Raw genomic sequence first — 25,747 nt, forward strand, 5'->3', positions numbered from 1 at the left:
AAAGAGGGCACATAATGTGTTAAAACAACATTGGACTTTCAATTTATGGCTGAAATTTAGTTCATCAACATCGTATATAGAGAGAGAGGATAGACATGCAAGAATATGTATATTGGATTCGCCATGCAATTTTCTAGATTTCCTTTTATACCCTTCTGTATGTTTGTCCCATTATCCTTTTTTTTTCTTATTTTATTTATTTATTTTTTGGTTAATTAAGTGATCTTCGATTCCTTTTGGGTTTTGACAAAAATTCCTAATTGCCAATGGTCCAATACATGTGTCGTTTGCGAAAGTTGTTTAACTACTTCATGTCGTTTGGAAGGCTTGGATTTTATGCATGTGTTTATTATTGCTAAATAGTTTTTTTTTTTACATTAAAATTGAAATATTTATGAATATACCATACTCGTTTAACTTACGACTAATTTTTTTTGTTATAGAAATAAAAGTGATGATATACTTTAACATTATAATTTTTTGTATTTTTTAAAACTGTGAAAAGCACACAAATCGGAGGATCTGATTTCTGTCGGACGGTCCAATTTCTGTACCTCTAATAAATCAGACGATCAAATTTCTGCTTCTCTAATTAAACGATTCCACATTTGAGAATAACACACCAACAATTCACATTTAAAACAAAACACCACTACTACTCTAATATTAAAAATAAATGGTGAAAATATAAAAGCTTTTTATTTGTTAAAGTAGAAATCAAACTAAAATAATTTAAACATGATAAACTTTATTAATTTAGGTATTTGTTTGGTTCCTATCTTAATTTTTAGCATTTTTATTTTTAGAATTCTATAAAAGATAAATAATTAAAATAATAGAAACTTATTACTACAAGAGGAATTATTTCGATTGATAGCCATATTGACAACTAAGTCGTCGCTAAAAATACATGGAGAAATCGAATGTTGGTAATTTTCAACTAATATCCGAGCTGTCGATAATAAATAAAGTTTAATTAATTTCTTTTAAAAATTATTTTACATGTTAAAGTTTATCGATGATGAAAACTTAATATAAAGTTATTTTTATATTAAAAATTTTAATATATATTTACATATGTATAATTAAATTTTAAAAAATAAATAGTCCGAATAAATAGTTACGGACTAGACCGACGGTAAAGAGCACACGTCAACAATATAATGTAAACTCAAGTGTATTCAACTTCACGTGAAGTTGATAGTTAAAAGTCGTTAAATAAAAATTTAGTCAAATCAGTCAAACCATCTAACGGCTCTTAACTATCAACTTTAAGTGAAGTCGACTGCACCTAAATTTTCACCCAATAATATTATCACGCGCCAATTGACACCAACGTGGCGTCAAAGTTTATCGATGACCAGCCGTGGATAAATTAATGCCTCGAAAAAAAATTGCCTTATTATGGTATAATACATTTGAATTGACCAGACTTTAGTAAATATCAAGAATCTCCATCAACCTAGCAAAGTGCAAATGAAGATGAGATGCATCCCCACCATATATATAAGGATGTATCAAATTAAACACTTAATGGTAATGGAATACATTTATACATCACTAGTTTAGTAATACAAGCATTGAAGTGCATGGGGACCGCAATAACTAAAACACCATCAGCTGGATAGCTACTCCATCAAATTGAACTCCATAAAATGTGGATATTTCGATGCCATAATTGTAATATCAATAAAAATTAAAAAGGATGAAAGTAACAAATAAATACATAAATATAAAATGTTAGAGTTAAAATAAATTGTAGAAATTAAAAAAAATTAAAAAATATAAATATAAAAAAATATGTAAAAGTAAAAAAAATTTATTAATAAAAATTAAAAAAATAAATTATAAGTGTTTGAATTCAAAAAAATTACTTTTAAGATTTTTAATTTTATTCTGTGATACCAAAAAGTTGAGAGAGTTTTAGGTTTCTAAGTGTTTTCTAAAAGAACTAAATTGATTACCATGTTTGCCTCAAACTCTATTTATAGATTAATCTAATGTCAAATGACAGTTACTCCTATAATGATCTTCATCAGTTTTCAAATTTAAATAACCGTCCACACTTGCTTCCTTGACGGCAGTTCTACACCCTACTTTAATGCTTTATGTTAATAACTACTCTCGCACATAGCATGTCTCATAATTTAGGTTTAATTCAAATTTTGAATAAGAGATTGTTTTTAAGTCAATTAAATATTTTGTACTTATGAATTATATATCCAAATATCAATAAGAGATTGTTTTTGTTTCATACTTTTAAACTTGATTTTTTTTTGGTTGAAAAATAAAGCTATAACAAGGTAAATAAAATGATTAGAACCAAAAGACAAAAAAGACATAGGAATTTAAAAGATAAAAAAAATGAGAAAGAAAAGGTAAAAAAGATTAAGATGAATAAAAAAGAGAAAAAAGATAAAGAAATAGAAAAAGAAAAGAGAAAATAAAAAATAAAGATAAGAATGAGACAAAAATAATATATGATAGAAAAATAAAGAAGATTAGATCATTTTTGTCATATTTTTTTCCCATCAAAATTACCCCTTATTTACAGAATAGTCATTTACTTTGTACTTCGAAAATTTTTTTCCAATCATTTTCTATATGGCTTATTTAATGAGATGTTTGATGAATATTTCATCTTTCTTTTATCATTTCTTTATTCTTTGTTTCTTTTTTAACTTTTAACTGTTCGATTTGTCTAACATTTTCAGTAAGTTGAGTCATGTCATGATAGTGTTGATTTACAAACTTTTTCTTAATTCCAAATTCTAATCCAGTTATAGTAATTTTGACAACTTCAGAGTCTGAACTGAAGTAAAGCATCTATTTCTTATGTTTGTTAATCTAGCCAAATATTTATCAATTAATTCTCCTACATTGCGTTTGATGGAGAATAAATTACTTAAACTAATTCTTAATTCACTACGAAAAAATTGTTTAGGAAACTCTTTTTCTAATTGCATCTAAGAGTGAATTGAATTTGGCTTTAGGGTAGAAAACTATGTAAAGCATTTCTTGTCAATAAAGAGGAAAAAAATTTTATTTTTAAATACTCATTTGATGTCACTTCATTGATTTCGACGGTATAGCGAACAATGTGCTATATTGACGATTTTTCATCTTCTCCAGAGAATGTAGTTAATAACTTAGGAAACTTCTATCCCTCAAGTAATTTAGTTTGTTGGATAAATTCAGGAAAAGGAGACATAAATTGAGGTTGATTTGCAAATCTAACATTAATTCTCGATCTTTTCAGAATTTGTTCAATCACTTAATTGACATCTTGTCTCCCAATATTGTTTTGTCTAAGCCTTTCCAACATATTATCAGCATTTTGACCATGTCTAGACATATGAACATCATAACTAGAAATTGTTCCATCATTTTGGTTGACATTATTGAATCCTAAATTATAGTTGTCATTTTCTTTTAAATTTATCATAGTAGCAATTCTATTAACTTATCTATTTAACTGTTCAATTCTAGTATTTGTGTTTTTTAAGAAAAAACTCAAAACAATCACCATTTGATGAGTTAACATGTTTACTAGATCATAGTAACTCTCTCCCATCTGCTGTCTAATGTTTACTAAAAATCCAACAGTTTGACTTGATTGATTAACAGCTCTTGACATGTTAGGAAACACATGTCTAGGATTTTCTACCTTAGTAGCAGTAGGTGTAGTAGAATTATATGCATTGTTATTTTCTAAATTAATGGCATGTGACAAGTTATATTGTGATATATCGTAGTGTTTGGTTGATGTTCATGTCTCAATGAGACATAGACACAGTGACACATGTCTGCTGTTTGGTTTGGTGAGATACAAATTTTTGATGGACACGGGAGGACATGGATGGACACGAAGACACTAAATTTGTGTACCTCCAATTTGATGAGACACTGAGATATAATTTGTGAGACACTAATTTTTTACTTTTTCATCCTTATTCAATTTTTAAATTTTTAAAATTTATCCTTTTATCTCTCCAAATATTTTTTTTTACTTCCTCTTTTAGATTTTACAACCAAATTTGTTTTTCCGTTTTTTTCAAAAAAAATTATACATTTAATTTTTTATTTATTTGAATTTTAATTAATCTTTGATAAATTTTAGGCTTTGGTTTTCTATTTTTTTTAAAAAATTTGTATATTTAATATTTGAATGATAATTTGAGATGATATTAGAAGAAAAAATACTAAAAGAAATAAAAATTTAATGGTAATGACATGTAGCGTTTGAGGTGATGGGTGTGCACTAGTGTTTGGTAAAATTGTGGTTAAATGAAGGATAATTCAGTCGTTTTCAAATATTTGTGTCTTGTTCATTGTTTTTACCAAACACAATACATAAACACAAATATTTTATATCTATGTCTTTAATGTATGTGTCTTTGTGTCTATGTCTTATCCTATACATCAACCAAACGGAGCCTATGTGAACCTGACACCCCAAAACTAAAACATTTGACATGACATACGAATTTTGGTAAGAAAGATTTTGAAATATTGAATAGAGACGCATATACAATCTTTGTGTTACCATGGAAGGATATACTCCGATAGCAAGTCCTAAGGCAGTCTCATAATTTAGGCTCAATTCAAATTTTGAATAAGAACTACTTTTTTATTAATGAATTAGAAGATTTTCCTAATACACCGAAACTGACTTTATAAGTTAATAATAATGTTATCTTATATTTATTTGTTTAAAACAACTTTTTTTTTCTTAAGTGATAATAATTTTTTGCCTAACAGTATCACAAAAAATTGGCACAAATAGAAAGATTAGAGAATAAAAATTGTCATATTATAAAATAAAATATTAAAATCTTACCTATTTTGGTCTTTTTTTTACCAAAAATAGAGAAATTCAAATTCACGATCTCTTAGATGAGTACGGAGAAATTATGTCATTTGAGCTATAACTCATTAATAAAAAATATAAGATAAAAAGACAGTATATCCAATTTTTACCTGTTTTGGTCTTTAACAAAAAAAAAAAAAGAAATGTGTGTTTTTATTTTATGCTCATTATATGGATAATTTAATAATTTTATTTGTGTCTAGTATTAATTATTAATCTTAATTTTCTCTCACATAATTAATATGTACAAGAATTGTATCTTGCATAATTAATATATCTAATATTATTAATCATTTCTCACCCAAGAATGGTTATACATATTATGTATATTATAGGTTAGGATGTCTTGAATTGAAAAATATATGTATTATATTTTGTAATAATAATAATAATAATAATAATAATAATAATAATAATAATAATAATAATAATAAATTTTAATTATTATTCTTATATTCTATATCATCAAATAAAAAATTATAGGTAGGATAGGAATTTTCATTATATAATTATGATTATACTTTTATAATAAATGTTTCGATATGCACCATATACAATTAAATCTAAATTTAAAAGGTTAATATTAAAGGAGGATTTTAACTCTCAAAGCTCACTACTACTTCTCTATAGTGCTATTCTAATAATGTGTTATTCAACTTGAAACTTTCCAACAGCTACAATATTAATAATCCTTATGCTGCTGAAAGTTAAAGACTTAAAAGCAGAAGCAACCTTCCTTCTAGTTTATGCATATATATTACATTACATATATGTAAGACAATTCTCAACAACATTAGAGGATTCAAGATTCAACACACACACATCATAGATTACCAGAACAGAAAGTAATATATAGTGCCGCACTAGGTATATAGAAATCACACTAGTTCCTCTATTCACCTGATGCATATGTTTGATGAACATGGTTTCACTACTTGAGTTTGTTCCTCATTACCCTCTAAGAATCGGAATGTTGTTGAAGATAAATATGATCATCTTGTTCACTACAATGCAGGCTTGATGCTTAGTTCATCAATGCATTAGAAGCTGGAAATCATCATCATTGTTCACCACCGTGTAATCATATCCGAGCCTGTTGGCGCGACCATGGAATTCGTCCATCTCATTTTTCGGTACTTGTATTCCGACCAACACATTCGCCCCGGTTTCACCCTGTTGGCAAACAAGTATGCATGATGCATTGATCAAGAGATTCCATACCAAAATAAAAATGGAAGAAGAGACTCGAAAATTTCTCACCTCCCCGCGATAGTGGAACAAACTAATATTCCAGCGCGGGCTGAAGGAGTCCAAGAATTTCATCAAAGCTCCCGGTCTTTCTGGGAAGATAAATCGACAGAGAACCTCGTTTTGAACATTTGATCGGCCTCCCATCTGATAATTGTTGTAAACAAAGTTAACTTAGCTCAACAATACAAAGACTGCAAGAGAAGCTATGAATAAGAAGAAATTCTAATCAAATACAAATTTTAGGTTGGATAGAAGTAACAGCTTCAATAATGAGTAGTGACCAATATACCAGGTAACGCAAGTGATCTTTCACCAAGTCACTATCTGTGAGATTGTAGGTTTTAAGTTGAGAAGTTTCCATCCTCTCCTGCATCGATCTTAGTTCCGACACTGTGTGTACCCCAACGCTGAACACAAATACGAAGGATGATAACATTTATCGGCTTACTTCTCAATAGATATTTAGCCGTATCCAAAAAGAAAGTCATCAAAAGCCAATCATCTGAGCCAGAAAGATGTCAATGAATTCATTGCATTATCTTACCTGTAGAGGACCACAGCCTTCATATCGGAATTACATCTGTATTTGAACTCCGTGATATTAACCTGCCCAACCTGCGAGGCCAAAGGGTTAGATCAACTATGAAAAACCCTTTTCTTAACGAAAAGTGTCACTCGAAGTCGTATATATAATATACCAGTTGACAAAAATGTTTGAAACTGCCAGGTTCCTCTGGCAGAACAGTTGCAAGCACAGCCTCTTGTTTGCGACCAACGTTAGCGAGCTCAGTCACCACCCTAAGTTTATCAAAATTCATGTTTGCTCCACTGGTTATTGCTACAATATTTTCACCCTTGATCCCGTAATACTTGCAGTATGCCTCGGCTCCAGCAAGGGCAAGGGCACCAGCTGGTTCTAAGATGCTCCTTTTCTCCTCGAACATGTCCTGCAAGAAGTTTTACTCCTGTCATCATCTCCAAACAGTTCAAGTCATATAGAATCTGCCATGTGCTTTTCGTCCAATGTATATTGTGCAATAATTTTTGCAATGAACTCTGGCTCTAGATATTATATGGAAGATAGTTGTACAACTATTTGAAATTTAACTTCTCACACGCAATTTTATAGGTCCCTAAGCAATTTTATAGCTTGAGCAACAAACATCAAGAGAACTACATTTGAACCAGCCAGCACTGGAGATCTCACCTTTATTGATGCGCAAATTGAATCACGGCTCACAAGAACAACACCATCCACCAAATCCTTGCATAAGCGGAAAGTTTCTTCACCGACCTCTTTAACAGCTACACCATCTGCAAATCCTCCAACCTGGTCCAAAATCACTCTTTGACCATGGTGAAGTGATAAAGCCATTGCATTTGCATCAGTGGGCTCTACCCCAATGATCTTAACCTGTGTAAATATGTTAATGGTCATTTGATTGCTCTTAATCAAAGAAAAGTGAAATGGAAAAGGATTCATATAAAATCATGTGAACCTGGGGAGAAACCCTCTTCACATAAGCAGCAATACCAGCAATGAGACCACCGCCTCCCACAGGCACAAAGATTGCATGTAGCGGACCCTGAATTTGGCGCACAATTTCCATACCAACGGTTCCCTGGCCCATTATAACATCAGGATGATCAAAGGGAGGTATGAATGTAAGGCCCTCCTCTTTTGCACGTTTCTTAGCATATGCTTGTGCTTCGTCGTATGAATCCCCAATGAGGACAACCGTAGCCCCCAGCCTCTCCACAGATTTCCACTGTAAAGTTCAAACGGGCGAAAAAGAAGAAGCGATGAAAACACCTTATAACTAGATTTCTTTTGAAATACAACAGCAAACATATAGGTGAGCAGAAAAATCAATGACGAGTACCTTAATTTCTGGAGTGGTAACAGGCATTGCGATCACAGCTTTGCAATTCAGTTTCTTAGCAGCTAATGCAGTTCCTTGAGCATGATTTCCAGCTGACGAGCAAATAACCCCTTTCTCCAACTGCTCCTTTGTAAGTTTCGCCATCATATTATAAGCTCCGCGGAGCTTAAATGAGAAAACCTGGCATTGGCAATAGCCCACAATCTCAGAAACTCAATGACAATGCACATATACCACTTCAACGCACGCACATATTCCACTGCAAAACATACACATTCCACTATTTATTCATGATTTGCTTAAAGCACAAGGCCATGTTAAACTTCCCAGTGCAAATGTTACATAATCAAATCAAAATTTCAAGTGTACCCAACCGGACAAAGTGAAAGCTAACTCAGGAAACTTTTGATCATAAGTAGTTTTGCATTAAAATAAGCAAACAATCTAAATTGAGTAAATTCTAATTGACTTATAGACCATAGCTCCTATCATCTACACCATAACTACCAAAGCTATTTCCTTTATACAAACAAAAATAAGCAACATCATCAAAATTCAAAACCACATCAAAATCCAAAAAAAAAAAAAAAAACTGTAAACAAACGGGTACATGCCTAAAACCAGAAACTTTCAGCTAAACTTAAGAGAGTTCCCGATGTCACAATCAAGGAAAGTGTAAAACTTTGTGAGGGTAGAAAATAACAACAAACTACTGCAAAACTTTAACTGATTGATTGAAACAAAGTTGATAGCTCCTTCCATCTACACAATAAACATCACAGCTATTTTCTACAGAAAAAAAAAAAAAAAAACTCAAATTACAAATCACTCAACACAATCAATCCACATTAAGGAAAAAAAAATCAAAATTTGACACCAACCCACAAGAAACAGAGTTATAAACTAAAGAACCCAAGTTTCAAAATTGAAAAACTTACGGGTTGCAAGTCCTCCCTTTTGAGCCAAACCTTAACACCGAGTCTCTCAGAGAGCTTAGGAGCGAGCTGAAGAGGTGATTCAATGGCGACATCGTAGACCTTCGAAGAGAGTATGTTCGTTAAGTAGGTCATGGCGCCGATTACCGCGTCGTTTCCGTCGGAGCCTGATCGTTCCGGCACTGCCCCTACGTAACCGGGTGGGTACCTAAGCGAATCGGGTGAGACCCGAGGACGTGGCGGAGACACTGACAACAACGGATCTTCGACGGCATCGGAGACCGGGACGGAGGAAGAGGGAATTGCGGTGATTTCGGTGGCGGCGGCGGAGGGAGGGTTGGTGAGGGTGGCGGCGATGAAGTTGCGGCGGGTTTGAGGAAGCTGGTTACGTGGCATTCTGGTGAAACCGTGTCGTTTAAGGAGTGGCTGCGGCGTGGTGGTGGTGGTGGTGGTGGTGGAGAATCGGAGAGTGTCCATGATTGAGAGAAAGAGACAAAGTTGGACGCTTTTTTTGTTTTCTTGTTTGCTTTCGAGAAATTATGGTCTCCTTCTTTAGCAATTTGCAGCGAGGGAAATGAGAGGAACCACTTGAAGCTTTTATATATATTTATGAAAATAAATATATATTAAAAGTATTTTTAAGAAATGTCTAATAACAAAGAATATTTTTGTCTTTTATCATAAATTAAAAATGTTTCTGTCAATAACTAAATAATTCGAGATTATTTTTTGTGGTATTATATCTCAATGGAAAAATAAATATATTTTTTCTAGTATCATACAAATTAATCTCTATTTTTAAAAATATTAAATAATTTAATTCTTCAATTATGGAAATTACTAAAAGTTAATTCAAAAGTCCACTACTCCTTATATAAATAGATTAATATTATATAATCAACAAATATTATTATTTTTGCTCAATAATAATTTGTATCTATGTTTATATATATTTTATATATAAAATATATATAATTTATATTTATATTTATATTATAATTTTATGTACATAAATTAATATAATTTATATTTATATTTTTTAGAATATATATATATATATTTATTAAAATTATTTATTAATAATAATTTAATGTTTATATTGGTCAAAATAGTAAGTTGCTAATCCTTCTCTAATAAACAATTAATGGAAAGGAAAAAGAGACCAAAGGGGTGAGGTTATGTGTCTGCTCTACCATGTCCATATGAGGTGTTCAATATCTAAGATTGGTTTCTTCTCTAAATAAAAAATGCTTCAAAAAACATAATTTTTGACAAAATAAATCAAAGGAAAATATCTGTTTGAGACTCAAATTTTTAAAAATAGATACTGAAATTTTAATAATATTTCTTTTAAAATATTTTTATTTAATTTTTTAATTTATAAATCTATCTATCAATCTTTATATTTATCTTAAACTAAATACAATAATGAGGCATAATTTAATTTTTATCTCTCAACTCAATTTTGATTTCTGTTTTAAATACGGCCTAAATATTTATGACTTTTTAGGAGTTACAAATTGAAAGACTTATTTTTTAAATCTCATTTTATTAATATTAATATCTTTTATTAGATACTATTTTAGTAATTAAAAAATATTAAAAAATTATCAAAATTTATTGATTTTAGTCATTATTTTTAGTTATTAATTTAATTTCTTTAGTCTAATTATTTAATAAGATACTTTAGTCTATATTTTTAAATATTAATAACAAACTGATAATTAAAAATAATAATTTTTTATGATCATCTAGCATTCTTCTGTAATTTATTCTTCTTATTAATTAAAATAACACCGTGGTCTCACAAACATAAATCCCAATTTTTTGAAAGATTAGTTTAGTCTTGTGTTAATTAATGAGACTAGAAAAATATATATGGATATTTTGCTAGGTAATCATCAAATGGGAAATGCATTATTTGACTGGAAAACCTTTTTATGAAATATGTCAAAAGAAAATGAATAGATGCATTGTATGTACTTTATTTGATTCATAAGATTTAAGAGATATATGACACTATTAACTTATTATGACTCTAATTTTTCTTTAATAATAGATAAAGAAGAGCCGTTGCAAATTAAATTACACTATCATTTCACCACCTAACACTTTTTACTATAAAATTATATGTACATATAATGCTAATGTACAAGCATATTAAAAAGGTGTAGGGTTAAAGGCTTGTTTTGATAAAGTATTATTAAAAAGGTGAAGGGTTAAAGGCTTGTTTTGATAAAATATTATTTTGTTTTTTAATGTTTAGATAAATTTTAATTCAATTTTTAATATTTTAAATATTTTATTTTAATCTTAAAAAATTTTAGATGTCCTATTCAAATCTCAAAAAAATTTGACACAAATAATTATTATATTTAAGAGTTAGTAATATTTGATATTAATATGTATGAAAAATTGATTCATCAATGATTATTAATATAAATGTTTTTTCTTTAATTCTAGAACATTAATAATTAATTGATAGAATTTGAAAATTTTTTACAAAAAAAAATTAAAAATAATGTTATAAAAAAAGTTTAATTATGCTTCTCTAACACAATAATAAAAAATATAACTTAATAATAACGTTGGTAATGTTGATATCATTCATTCTGTTAACTTACTATATTATGTGTTTGCATTTTCTAAAATCTTAAACACTTGTGACATAAGTTAAGGTATGATAACAAGTAACTCAATCAATTTTACTTGTGGTTAAAATTTAATTAAATTAATTGATGCATTTATTTTTTTACGGTTTTTCAATCATAATAAATTTAGCCAAGCAAGAGAAGAGAATTTCCTCTAAGAAAATATTGAATGGGTAAACCCTATTATTTCACGCTATGCTTGTAGCTATGGCAGGTTAGGAATTATGAATTTATGACGATGGATAGATCCTATTAAGTTGTTGATCAAGGAGATTGAATAATTCTTCTTTTGGAAAATTAGGGTAGTGATTATATTGTACATAAAAAATTAAAAGAACCATTTTTTTTTTAAAGTTAAAAGTTAAACTTGAATCCGCAGCCTCTAAATGAATATAAAGACTATACTATTTGAGTTATAACTCATTAACAAGAAGAATAACATTTTACTAACAATTGATTCTAATGGATTAATCTTTTGATATTTTATTAGTTTTATTTTCACATATACATATAAATTATTATAATTTCTACTTATATTACACAAAAAAAATTTTTTCAAAATATACACACACAAATTTAATCATAAAATTAAATACTATATATTTATTTGTAAAGACATATGTTAGTTATTTTATACCTTTTTAATATATACTTTATATTTTAATATACATTATTCTATAAAAATAATTAAATTTATAAATAAAATTTTATATACATGTAACATAGTTAAAATTTGACACACAGATTAACATAACGATCAAGTATTTTGCAACTCTTCTACGAATATTGTGTGGCTATATATTTATTTTTTATTAGCAATATTATTGATCATCACATCTATCAAAATGACACTCATAATTGTACAAAGAAGATGTATATACCTTCTTCCTTTATAAAAAAAAAAAAGAAAGGTTTTTTCTTGATGTAAAGTTATAAGTTTTCCCATCCATGTGTTAAAAAAAGTGTATTACAAAAAAAAAAATTATTTTTCCTAAAAATCCATTCCCTTTTCTGTTGGAAAGAAAAACGCAATATTGCTCCGATAATTGATTATGTATACTTTGTTTAAGAAAAACGTGATGACTAAATGTATGTACATTAACACCTTGTACGAAATTTTCTGAGCTGATATAATTAATATAAGCCTCCATCATAGTCTAAAATATTTGGTGCTGGAAAAATCATTAAGAAAGATATATGAGAACAAAAGCGTATCTGAAAAAGATTATGGTGATGATTTGAATATGTTGGAGACTAATAAAATTTTAAATTATTATTTATATTTAAATGTGATCTATTAAACTTTAAATTTTAAATAAAATAGCAAAAATATTTAGTAATAAAAAAATTAACAAAAAATAGTAAGAATTTTTTATTTAATATTTATTAATATTATAATAATTAATAAATGTTAAATAAGATAAATCTTGGTTTTTTTTTAGTATTACCAATAAAATAGTATCTCCGATTTCATTCTCATATAAATTTAAATTAAAAGTAATAATAATTTATTTAAGTGTTCAACATTTATGATAATACAGGTCAAACTGTTTGATCGCCCTTGGAAGGTCATGGACCATACCAGGTACACTAAAGCAACATTTTGAGAGCTGGACGCATGCAAAAAGTGGTTGGTTGGATTCTTTGCTGTAGTTTGGACAATTTGGCTAGAAAGAAATGATAGAATCTTCAATAATCATGCGTCAGGAGTAGTGGAAATCATCAACATGTCTTTTATGCTCTCTGACGAGTGATTTGGTGGTGCTCCCTTTGGGTTTTTGATGGCTATACCGAAGATGACGAGAGATTGATATCACTTTTAATTTGGGGTTGTTAGTAATGTTTGTGTTTTGAGATTTACTTATGTTTCCTGGATTTGGTTGTTCCACCATGTTGTATTGAGTACTTCTTAATTCAAAAAAAAAAAGTTATTTAATATAAAATAATTTAATTTACGATTATTAATAGTGTTAGAATATAATTAGAATCAATTAGAATCAATTAGAATTATTTAGTATATCTGAATATTTATTATAGAATATTACGTTATTATTATTATGATTTTCTTATCACCTATATAACCCTTCTATATTGTATCATTCTAGATAACCTAAATAAACAATTTAAACATACTCAATAATATATCATTCTTTCTTCAGTTTAATCTCTTATTTCTAACAAATAGTATTATCCATAAATAAATTAAAAAATTAATAATTTTCTAACCATTGGCACATGCAACAACACGATAGATATATAAAATTTTAGTTTTAAACCATTATTCATGCGAATCTATTTAAAATAATGAAAGTACCAAAACTCTGAATTAATTCAAAATAATAACAATAATAATGTATTTCTTTAATATGTGTAACTAACAATAAAACCTAAGATATTGCCTCGTGACTGATTCTAGTGATTCCATATGTTGTGGGTCCAACATAAATAGCATCTTCCTAAAAAAAATGACTAAGTGACAAGGAACAATTTGTTGAGCCATTGGAATTTTGTGCATAAATAATGAGATCCCTACCCTAATGAAAAAAAAAAAAAAAACTTATTCATACTCACATTTCATGTGCAATGTGTTAAAATTATTATATATACGTACTAGTATATTTGTTGTCAATTGAATCAATCCTTTATTCATTACACTTATGTAAATATAACAAAAGTATAATTAATTGAGATGGTAAATAATAGTTTATAAATTAGTTAGGAAGTTTTGAATTTAAATTATATGAAAATAATAATAAAATATATATAATAATAAAAGGCATTTTAAAAAAGATTGAATATCAATATTTTTTTATTCGTATAGTATATAATATATAATATATAGCCCTAGATATATTTTGAAAAGGAGTATTATTATAAATAAATTAAACTTTACTATGTATGTGCTTGATATTTTTTAAAAATAGTGAAAATGTCATTATCTCTCAGGGATGCTTACTTGCACGTGTGACTATGTGTTGTGAAGGTGGGGAAAAATCAAATCAAATTATCATTTAATAAAGAAGACTTCAGAGTTTGATGGCCTTTCTTTCATGAGACCCTTGTGCGCTATGATACACGGATACTGATACGGATACGGAATATAATATAATACAAAATATATTGACAAACGAATTTTAAAATTTTATAGAATATATCGACACACAAATTTTATAATTTTATATAATACGGGAACACGCATATATATAAAATATAAAGTATTTTTTAGATAAATTATAATAACATTTTGATATTTTATTGATATTAAAATATAAATTAAAATTTTTTATTATTTTTAATGTCTTATTTTAATTATATCAAATATTTAAAATATTTTAATTTTAATAAATAATAATATATACTATATTTAAATTTATTTTAAGAATATATGTTAAGAATACGATTGAACATGTTTACATGTGATAGTATTTATGTGTATCCAAACATGTCCAGAAAATTTTTTTTTATTTTTTATTAAGACACAGCAGACACATCAATAATATTGTATCCGCACAACTCAACGAAGTATTCATACTTCATAGCTCGTGTCCAGTTACATAGATAGTTATGAATGTTGAAGAGATATTGAAATATTACTTATACATAAATTTAATACTAAATATACGAAAAATTTGCAATAATAATATTTACTCTTATTTTTGTGCAATATTTATCGTAATATCCTTTTATTTATCCAGATATTTTTCTTTTAAAAATTTGATTTTTTTATTTGATGATTTTCTCGTGAGAACTTAGTGTTTATATGTTTAGAGATATTTATTAAAGAGAAATGTGATCTATCAAATAAATTAATTTATACTTAAGAAAAGGACTTCGATTCTCTTTTTCAGAATTACACTCTTTATTTATAAGAAAAAATGATTTTTTTTCTCTCTCCAAATTGCAGGGTAAATCTTAAAAGATATAAAACTATTTAAATATCAATACATATAGTTTTAGAGTGGAAAGAAAATTAATTAATTTGAATTTTTCAACAAATTTAAAAGGATTATATATTATTATTATTATTATTATTATTTTCTCCTAGTATAATGCTCTATTTAGAAAATATTAGTGGTAGAATAATAATGATGTAATGTAATACGAATAAGACAATGATTAAGGTAACTAGCAGATAGGACAAATGTTTTGGCTACTTTAGTAAACTCACTGCAATTTGTGGTCTTTTAAATATTCAATAAATATTAAATAATGGTTTTGCAAATGGAAGAACCGAAAGTTGTGTTGACTCATCCACTTTATTTATAACTTTTATATGACTTTAAAGTCTGCTAGTTGTTACAAAATTATTGCTTTTAAAAAGTTACATGGTTTAAGTTTGTTCTAGAAATTAAATTAGTTATTAATAAATAAATACTATTTTTACATGATTACGAATTAGTTTAGTTTGTATATTTTGAAAAGAGAATAAATGATCATTTATATTTATAAAAGATAAAAATATTAATATATATATTTGTATTATTAGATCAAAACTAAATTTGTATCTACGCAAGATATCTTTTATGTGACAAAAGTATCATATGTAGCACTCCAACCTTTTAAAGATAAGATACTTTTGTTACACAAAAGACATTTTATGTGAGTACAAATTTAGTTTCAATTTAATGGGGATATATATGTCAGCATTTATATCTTTTATGATATAAATAGTAATTTATTTTTTAAAAATGTTATATCTATATCAATATCCAAACAACATATTATTGGATAAATTAGGACGAAAATAAAATGACAAAATTTAAATTTATTGTGATTTTAAGATATAATTAGATTATTTTTTTAAAATATATTTATTTTTATATTTAATTGATATAAAGTTGACGACAATATTTTTCTAACACTTATGAATTTTTTATTTAATAATTATAAAAAATTTTCAACTCTTAAATAAATAATATAAGAACAATGCTAGGAAACTAAAAGGGTGTTAGCCAAAAACCAGCCAAATATTTTTGGGTGAATTCAAAATCTCTACGAGTTAATATATATAGATATTTTTTTTGCTAAGTATCAGAATATTTCTTTTTCACACTAAATGGATGTTCTTTTATATATTTTTCAAATTTTTTTTGTATTACAAATGTGAATAACTCTATTTTTTAAGAATTTTATATATTTTTTTAAATTTTATAGATATTTAATTATTTTTGTTAAAATATAACTGTATATTTCTTTTATTAAATATTAGAATATTTTTTTTCATATTAAATGAATATTTTTTTTATATTTTTGTAATTGTGTAGTTTATTGTCTTTTTAATTCTCATTCAAACTGTTACCTAGATTATTTCTTTATCAATAATAGGTTTAACATTGTAATTATTTTTTAGTGTGAGTACATAAAAAAAAAAAGTACATAGTATATAAGGTGTAATAACTCAACAAATATTTTCTAAGGGGAATTTTTCATTCTCTCCAACAATGAGAAGAACCTATCTCTCTCCCTCTCTTAATCCCTTCTGATTCATCAAACCATCAACATCACAGCTTGAACAGCTTAGGGCATGAGATTTTCTTCATGGTGCGGTGAGCGTGGAGAGCAACCAAGCTATGAATCAAAAAAAAAAGTTGTGAATTGAGATCAATCCAATTTTGTCATTCTCTTTCTATCCCTAATTTTTCTTTCGACATTTTCTTTCCCCCATTCTTACCTCTTCCTTCAAGCTCATCCAATAGAGTTTGATGAGAGGCTATTTCGCAAGATTTTTTCTTGGTGAACATAGCTGTTCCGATCAACGAGTTGGAAGGAAGAAGATCTGAATCCTTATTACTCTGTGATTCATTGATTTCTCAAAATGGCAAACATGGCAAACAGATCCTCCCATTGCAGAGGTCGTGGAGCTACATTGGCTTGCTCTCATTGCAACAAGCAAGGCCACACAGAAGATGTATGCTATAAGAAGCATGGGTACTCCTCCCACTTCTCCCAATGGCAGCAACATAACACCACCATCAATCACGTGATCACTGAGGGGCATGATGATATACTCAGTGACAAACAATTCCAGCTCAATTGTCTCCAAGAGAACATTGGAATATCAAGATCTGGATTCACTCCAGAGCAAAGATTTGCCTTGTTAGAGTTGATCAAAGACAAAAATGTGCAGCAACAACCTCATAATGCAAATCAAAATTTGACTAATTCCATTCACACTTCCACTCCAGGTAAAACCATTGCATTACATTTTAATGCGAGAATTATGAGCATTATCACTCCAAAATCTGCACTATGGGTCATTGATTTCGGTGCAACAGATCATGTGACTTTTGACTTAAAAGATTTTGCAAGTTTTCAAAATATTGATCTAATCAATGTGATATTGCCAAATGGAACCAAAACTGTTAGCACCATCATTGGCACAATCACATTCTCTAAAAATTTTTTTCTCAAAAATGTTTTATACATTCCTTCTTTTGATTTTAAATTGATATCTGTGTCAAAGTTAACCTCAAACTTACATTGTCAATTGTTAATCAATGATAAGTGTTGTGAGATACAAGATAGATCCACATCAAAAATGATTGGCATTGCTGAGTGTATAGAAGGGTTATATACAATGAGTAGAGAACCAGAATTCTCTCATTTTCCCCCTCTTCCAACAAAGCAAGCTTCATTGGCAGTAACTACTACTACTACTCATCCCACCACACCTTCACACAGTGAGCACAACAACATTTGGCATCTTAGATTAGGACACATACCCATGCATAAATTGATTTTTCTGAAGAAGTATTATCCTTTTATAGATAGTATTGCTTCAAAATTTCCTTGTGATTCATGTCATTTTGCAAAACAAAAGAAATTATCTTTTAATCTTAGTACAACTAAAATAAAAGATTGTTTTGATTTAGTTCATATGGATATCTGGGGTCCTATTTCTGTCCCTTCCAATGAAGGACATAGGTATTTTTTGACTGTGGTGGATGGTAAGAGCAAATTCACTTGGATTTTTTATGAAAACCAAATCTGAAGCATCACAATTGGTTATTAATTTTGTGAATTTTGTCAGAGTACATTTTGAAAAACAAGTTAAGTGTATAAGGACCGACAATGGGCCAGAATTCACTCTAAAATCCTTTTTTGCATCAACTGAAATTTTACACCAAACTTCTTGTGTAGAAACACCAGAGCAAAACGGGATTGTAGAGAGAAAACACCAGCATATTTTAGGTGTTGCTAGAGCACTGCTATTTCAATCAGGAATTCCACATTGTTTTTGGCAATACGCAGTTGCTCACGCCATTCACCTAATTAATAGGCTGCCCAGCACTAACCTGAATAATGCTAGTCCTTATAAGCTTTTGTATGGCAACTTACCTGACCTTTCATATTTAAGAGTATTTGGTTCTCTTGCATATGCCTCCACATTAACAAATTCAAGAACAAAATTAGACCCAAGAGCCAGAAAAACAGCTTTTCTTGGTTTTAAATTAGGAACAAAGGGTTTTCGACTTATTGATTTAAAATCAAATGAAATTTTCATATCCAGAAATGTAATTTTTTATGAAACTCATTTTCCATTTTTACATTCCACTAGCACTGACATTTCTGTAGTGCCCATTCGTACTCCACAATGCATTGATCTTTTTCAATATGATACACCATCCACACATCATTTGCAATCACCCACACATACCACACTCATAGATTCAAATGAACATTTCTCAAGCTCAATGCACTCACCAATTTCCTCACACACCATTGCACCCATTACCACACCACACATTAATAATGCACCTGCACCACAACACTCTGACATCACACATGACTGCATTACTAGAAAGTCTGAAAGAGTCAAGAAACCGCCTACTTATTTGAAGGACTATCATTGTATGACAACCCACACAGCTCACTCTAGCAATGTTTCCAACTCTAACTCTTTATATCCTATCTCACAACACTTGTCATATGATAAACTAACCCCGAAATATAAGTCACTTTCTCTAGCCATCACCTCAAATCAAGAACCTAGCACTTATGAGGAAGCGGCTGCACATGAATGTTGGAGAAAGGCAATACAAGATGAATTGACAGCTCTAGATCAGAACAGAACTTGGTGTCTCACTGAACTCCCAAAAGACAAGAAGGCTGTGGGTTGCAAATGGGTTTTTCGGGTAAAATTCAATCCCGATGGAACCATAGAAAGGCACAAAGCGAGGCTAGTTGCAAAAGGATTCACTCAAGTGCAAGGAGTAGATTATGGTGATACTTTTAGTCCAGTTGTCAAAATGACTACCCTACGAGTAATGTTAGCATTAGCAGCGGCAAAGAAATGGCATTTGAAACAGCTGGATGTCAACACTGCCTTCCTTCATGGAGATTTGGACAAAGAAGTTTATATGAAGATACCACCCGGTTTGGCTGTGTCACAACCAGGTTTGGTTTGTAAATTGCAAAAATCTATATATGGGCTTAAGCAAGCAAGCAGGCAATGGAACATTAAGCTCACTCAGACTCTTGTGGATGCTGGTTATAAGCAGTTTTTTGATGATCATTCACTCTTCATTAAGAAACAATCTCAAAGCTTCACTGCCATTCTAGTATATGTTGATGACTTGGTTTTAACCGGGAATGACATTGGTGAAATCAATTCCATTAAGCAAGATTTGGATGACAAATTCAAAATAAAGGATCTTGGTGATCTCAAATACTTCTTGGGAATGGAAGTAGCACGCTCTAACTCTGGAATTCACATTTATCAGCGGAAGTACACCATGGACCTTCTCAGAGATTTTGGTTATCTAGATTGCAAGCCTCTCTCTACTCCATTTGATTATAGTCAGAAACTTTCAAAGGAACCAGGTACCATTTTAACAGACAACACTGTTTACAGACAGCTCATCGGCCGACTCCTTTACCTCACAAATACTAGACCCGATATCTCTTATGCTGTGGGACGTTTGAGCCAATTTTTGGACTGTGCAACAACTTCTCACCTACAGGCTGCTTTTCGTGTACTCCGATATTTAAAAGGCCGACCTGCAACTAGTCTCTTCTTCTCCTCTACTTCTAATCTGCATCTCACTGGATTTGCCGATGCTGACTGGGCTACCTGTGCCGATACTCGTCGCTCCATTTCCGGTTATTGCTTCATGCTTGGGAACTCGCTCATTAGCTGGAAGAGTAAAAAGCAAACCACAGTTGCCAAGTCCTCTGCAGAAGCTGAATATAGGTCTCTTGCTGTTGCCACTTGTGAAGCTAGTTGGTTATCTTTCTTAATGGATTTCATTGGCTTGCCGCTTCAAAAGTCTATCACTCTATTCTGTGGCAACCAGTCAGCCATTCACATTGCCAATAATCGCATTTTTCATGAAAAAACTAAACACATTGAAGTGGACTGCCACATTGTTCGTGAAAAGCATTTGTCTGGTCTCATTCATCTTATGCCAGTTCGTTCCAAGGATCAACTTGCTAATTTTCTTACCAAAGCTCTGCCACCGGGTCCTTTTCTTGCCAATGTTTCCAAGCTAGGATTGTTAGATTTACACAATTCTAGCTTGCGGGAGGGTGTTACCTAGATTATTTCTTTATCAATAATAGGTTTAACATTGTAATTATTTTTTAGTGTGAGTACATAAAAAAAAGTACATAGTATATAAGGTGTAATAACTCAACAAATATTTTCTAAGGGGAATTTTTCATTCTCTCCAACAATGAGAAGAACCTATCTCTCTCCCTCTCTTAATCCCTTCTGATTCATCAAACCATCAACATCACAGCTTGAACAGCTTGGGGCATGAGATTTTCTTCACAAACCATATCCAAAAGGGCTAGCATATAAATAATGATTCGGGTGTGGGTAGAGCATCAAGCCATTTGTAGGAGCTGCCGGCCATAAAACTGGATTTTGATGGAAGTAACTCTGTTGTAGGACCTTGGAACATTGGAAATTGCATATTCTGGTTTGACATGAGTGGAAGGATATTGTGAGGCTGAGAACACATTAATGGTGGAAAAATTATTTTTAAAATTGTGGCCAGTTTCCACCGCAAGATTCTCCAATTGATCACTTCCTGTGCCATCCAACTTCTGTAGATCTACAAGAACCTTCAGCTTCCACTTGAAAATCATTGTTACACCCTTCATCTGCACTTAATCTCTTTGAATTACAATTCTCATAATAACGATCACCAGTCTTGCCAGATGTCGGTGATAGAAAAAGAGTGGGTTGCGGTGAGGCGGAGAGGACTGGTGTGAGAGAGAGAAGTCATTGTTGGAAGTGAGTAGGTTAATGTGGAAGTAAAGAAGAAGGTTTTTATATATTTTAATTAGATTTAATTAATTAAATTTAAAATTTTTAAATTTTAAATTAAAAAATTTAAAATTAATTATTAATATAAATTAATGTGGTTTTGTTTAATTTTTGACTGATATTCCATATACTTTTCCTAAATATAATAATACTCAATAGACAAATGATTACACACTTAGTACTATCTTCTTTTAAAATAATAGACAATTATATATATATATATATATATATATATATATATATATATATATATATGAATTTAGCATAAAACATCTATATAAATCACGTATATTTATATTGGTTATGGCTTTTTATTAGCACTCCAATAAATACATACATGTTGGTTAACCATAAAAAATCATGTATATAACCGTTTGTAATCAAATATTTAAAACGATATTAGACCGTTATTTGGAGTATTAATAAAATTAATATTAAAAGATATTAAATTTGTAAATATCTTTTACGTATATTGTTTGTTATTCGATGAGTGAAGGTATAAATTCACAGTATGAATAATTATATTATTTATATTTTATAGAAAGAATTTTAAGTGTATAAAAAATATTAATATTTTAGTTGTTTTAATTATTAATTTAAATTATAAAAAATATATATAATATATATTAACTAAAATTAATGTTTAAAATATAACTGAAATACCGATATTTTTAGTATACTTAAAACTTTTTCTATTTTATAATACAAGGAGTGGAAACCAATAGTGATTGGCACTTGCAGCATTAGTTGATGATGAGCCCACTAAGTTTTACGGCATTTGAGATTATTATTATTATTATTATTATTATTATTATTATTATTATTATTATTATTATTATTATTATTATTATTATTAAAGATAGAGAGGCTTAAACTCACAATCTTTAAGTAAATATGGAAAGATTATGCCGTTTGAGTTATAGTTCATTCGCTTGAGATTATTATTATTTTTATGGTAAAAATAAAAAGTAAATTAAGAAAGAAGTTAAAATTTCCAAAGTTGAAGCAGTAAATAATAGTCATTTTTAACAATTTTTTCTGAATGTCAAACTATATATAAGAGATGTAGTTTATGGTGGCTAAGTTTTAGTGTCTATGATGGCTATAAACTTCACAAAATGATATTTTTAATCAAATAAAATAAAAAATTGAAGCATGTTTCAATTCTATTAATAAAAGTGTAAACAAAAGAAAAAAATTAGACCATTTATCATATTTATTGACAAAAAAAAATGATCTATCGTTTTCTCTCGTCGTCGGAAATGAAGTCGTTACCAATGCCCAAAATTTAAAAAATGATAGTATCTAAAAATACTTACATTGCATTAATATTTTCATTATCTACTTATACTTTTTTTGTAATTAGTAATTTTAAATTTCACTTTACTAATATTAAAATTTAATTAATAACAGTAACTTTAGACTTCAAAATTTTTATTGCAGAATAAAATAAATATTTTAATTAAAAATAAAAGATATAAATAATTATTTATTAACGTGAGAAAAAAAATTAATGCAATGTAAGTATTTTTAGATGCTATCATTTTTTAAATTTTGGGCATTGACAGTGATTTCACGTCCGACGACGAGAGAAAACGATAGATCATTTTTTTGTCAAAAAATATGATAAATGGCCTAATCGTTTTCTTTTATTTACACTCATAAACATGTAATTATTTATTAATAAAACTAAAACGTGTTTTAATTTTTCATTTTATTTGGTTGAAAATATCATTTTGTGAAGTCCATAGCCACCATAAACATCAAAACTTGTGGTCACCATAGACTACACCTATATAAGATTCGTATAAGAGTAAATTCATTTTTTTTTTCTTCATATAATTGATGGTGAATAGCATCTTGTTTAGTATTAAGAAAACATACATGCTTAAAAAAAATAGAGATCATCAACCTAAATAAAAATGAGTAGGTTAATAGACATTCATAAGGTTAGCCATAAATCAAGGGAGCATCTAAAAATATGAAAATTAATATAGAAACAAAGAAAACTAATATAAGATTCTGTCTTCGATCACTTATTTCAAGGAAGACAAAATTCTTATCTTATTTTATTTTATTTAAATTATTTAACAGTATCCTAAATTGGAGGAGTCATCATAATAGTAATTGACATTACTAACAACCCGGATGAACATATTTTTTAAGTTGATTTTTTTTGTCATTATATTACTCGGTACGCACACACCCGCACACTTACACTATCAAAATTTTAAGATATAATTACTCTATTGATTTTTATATTTTATCAAATTTTAAATTTAATTTTTATATATTTTTATTATATTTTTACACTATTTTTAATTTTGTAATTAGATTTTTATTATAAAAATATTAAAATTAATAAAATATTTTTTTTAAAATATATGTGATCAAATATCTAGTTAGATTGTTAATTGCAGTCCTATTATACATACAAATTTTTTTGACAAACAAATTTAACTAAATTATCCCAAATCAACAAAAATTAGGTTTATTACACGCAGCGTATATACACACACGCTTCACTAACGCAAACATATTCTTTCTCATCTTTGCGTTCTTTCTTTTTCTCTGCATTCTTCCTTTTTCTTCTTCGCATTTCTCCTTCTTCTTCGTTGTGTTCCTTCTTTTTCTTTGCGTGTTTTCTCTCAATCATTGTTCTTTTATTGCTGCGTTTTTTCTTTTTCTCCTTTTCTATTTTTATTTTATTTTATTTATCTTAGGAGAGTGAAACAAAAAAAATTATTAAAAAATAAAATAAGAAGAAGGCGATAAAGAAGTAGCATATTATTAGGAGGAGGAAGAGAAAGAATTTTGAATTATGCAGAACTTATGAAAATAAAAATACACCGAAAATTTTTAACAAATACACATAAATTTTTTAGTTTTTATACCGAAATTTTACTACAAATACACAAAAATATTTTTTTAATGCTGTATTTTTTCTTTTTTTTTTCTTTATGTTTTTCTTTCTTTTGGTTAATTAAAGTAGGTTCATTCTCTTTCTAGTAATTTTATAACATTATGTGTTTCTTCTTTTATTTTATTTGATTTTTTTTGTTTTTATTATTGTTAAGAGAGTAAAACAAGAAGAAACTTGAAAAGGTAAAAAAAATGAATAAGAAAAAAAATGACGACGATGATGATGAAAAAGAAAAAGAAGAAGCAGCAAAAAATGAGAAAGTAGAGGAAGAATTTTGAATTATGCAAAACTTATGAGAATAAAAATACATCAAAATTTCTTAACAATAACACATAAATGTCTTAGTTTTTACACTAAAATTTTGTTACAAAAGCACAAATTTTCACAGTTACACCAAATCCAAGTGAACGAGACCAAATGCACCTCAATTAGACAATTAATTTAGAGATGTACTGAAATTACTTAATGATTGCAACACACAAAGTCAGTTTGAAAACAACATGCAAAATCATTGAATTATCAACAAAAATACATCCAAATTAATTTTGAATTAGGCAACATCACCAATATGGCAAAAATTTTACGATAATGATAACAATAACGACGACAACGATAATGACGATACTTATAAGAAGAAGACGACAATGACTATGACGATGATGATCATGATGATGAAGATGATGGATGAGAAGAAAGAAAAAAAGGAAAAGAAGAAATTTCAATGAAAAAAGATGGAGGAGAAGGAGGAGGAAGAGGAGGAGGAGAAGGAAGAAGTGGTGTTGAAGAAAAAGAAGAATGTGCAATTGAGGTGCAAAGAAGAATGTGCGAATGTGAGTCTAAAGGACTTGATTGGACATGGTTGGTTAAATAACTTGTATATAAAAATTTATTCTTTTAATTATGAATATTTTCAATTTATGAAAAAATATTCAATTAACTTTATAAGTTTTTATACTAGAAA

General features: G+C 28.7%; 1 protein-coding gene across 1 annotated transcript; it reads right to left on the minus strand.

Annotated features, from left to right (window-relative positions):
- Nucleotides 1–5,464: 5,464 nt before the first annotated feature.
- LOC112759169 (threonine dehydratase biosynthetic, chloroplastic-like) lies at nucleotides 5,465–9,532 on the minus strand. The gene is made up of 9 exons (XM_025807991.3): nucleotides 8,943–9,532; nucleotides 8,005–8,184; nucleotides 7,621–7,890; nucleotides 7,329–7,535; nucleotides 6,820–7,068; nucleotides 6,666–6,736; nucleotides 6,411–6,528; nucleotides 6,131–6,265; nucleotides 5,465–6,043 (listed from the first exon to the last, which is right to left on the minus strand). Exons 1-9 carry the CDS (start codon nucleotides 9,414–9,416, stop codon nucleotides 5,903–5,905), a joined length of 1,845 nt encoding a protein of 614 aa, XP_025663776.1. The 5' UTR covers nucleotides 9,417–9,532; the 3' UTR covers nucleotides 5,465–5,902.
- Between the last annotated feature and the right edge of the window lie 16,215 nt (nucleotides 9,533–25,747).

The sequence above is a fragment of the Arachis hypogaea genome, chromosome 2, assembly GCF_003086295.3.
Source record: "Arachis hypogaea cultivar Tifrunner chromosome 2, arahy.Tifrunner.gnm2.J5K5, whole genome shotgun sequence".
NCBI lineage: Eukaryota > Viridiplantae > Streptophyta > Magnoliopsida > Fabales > Fabaceae > Arachis > Arachis hypogaea.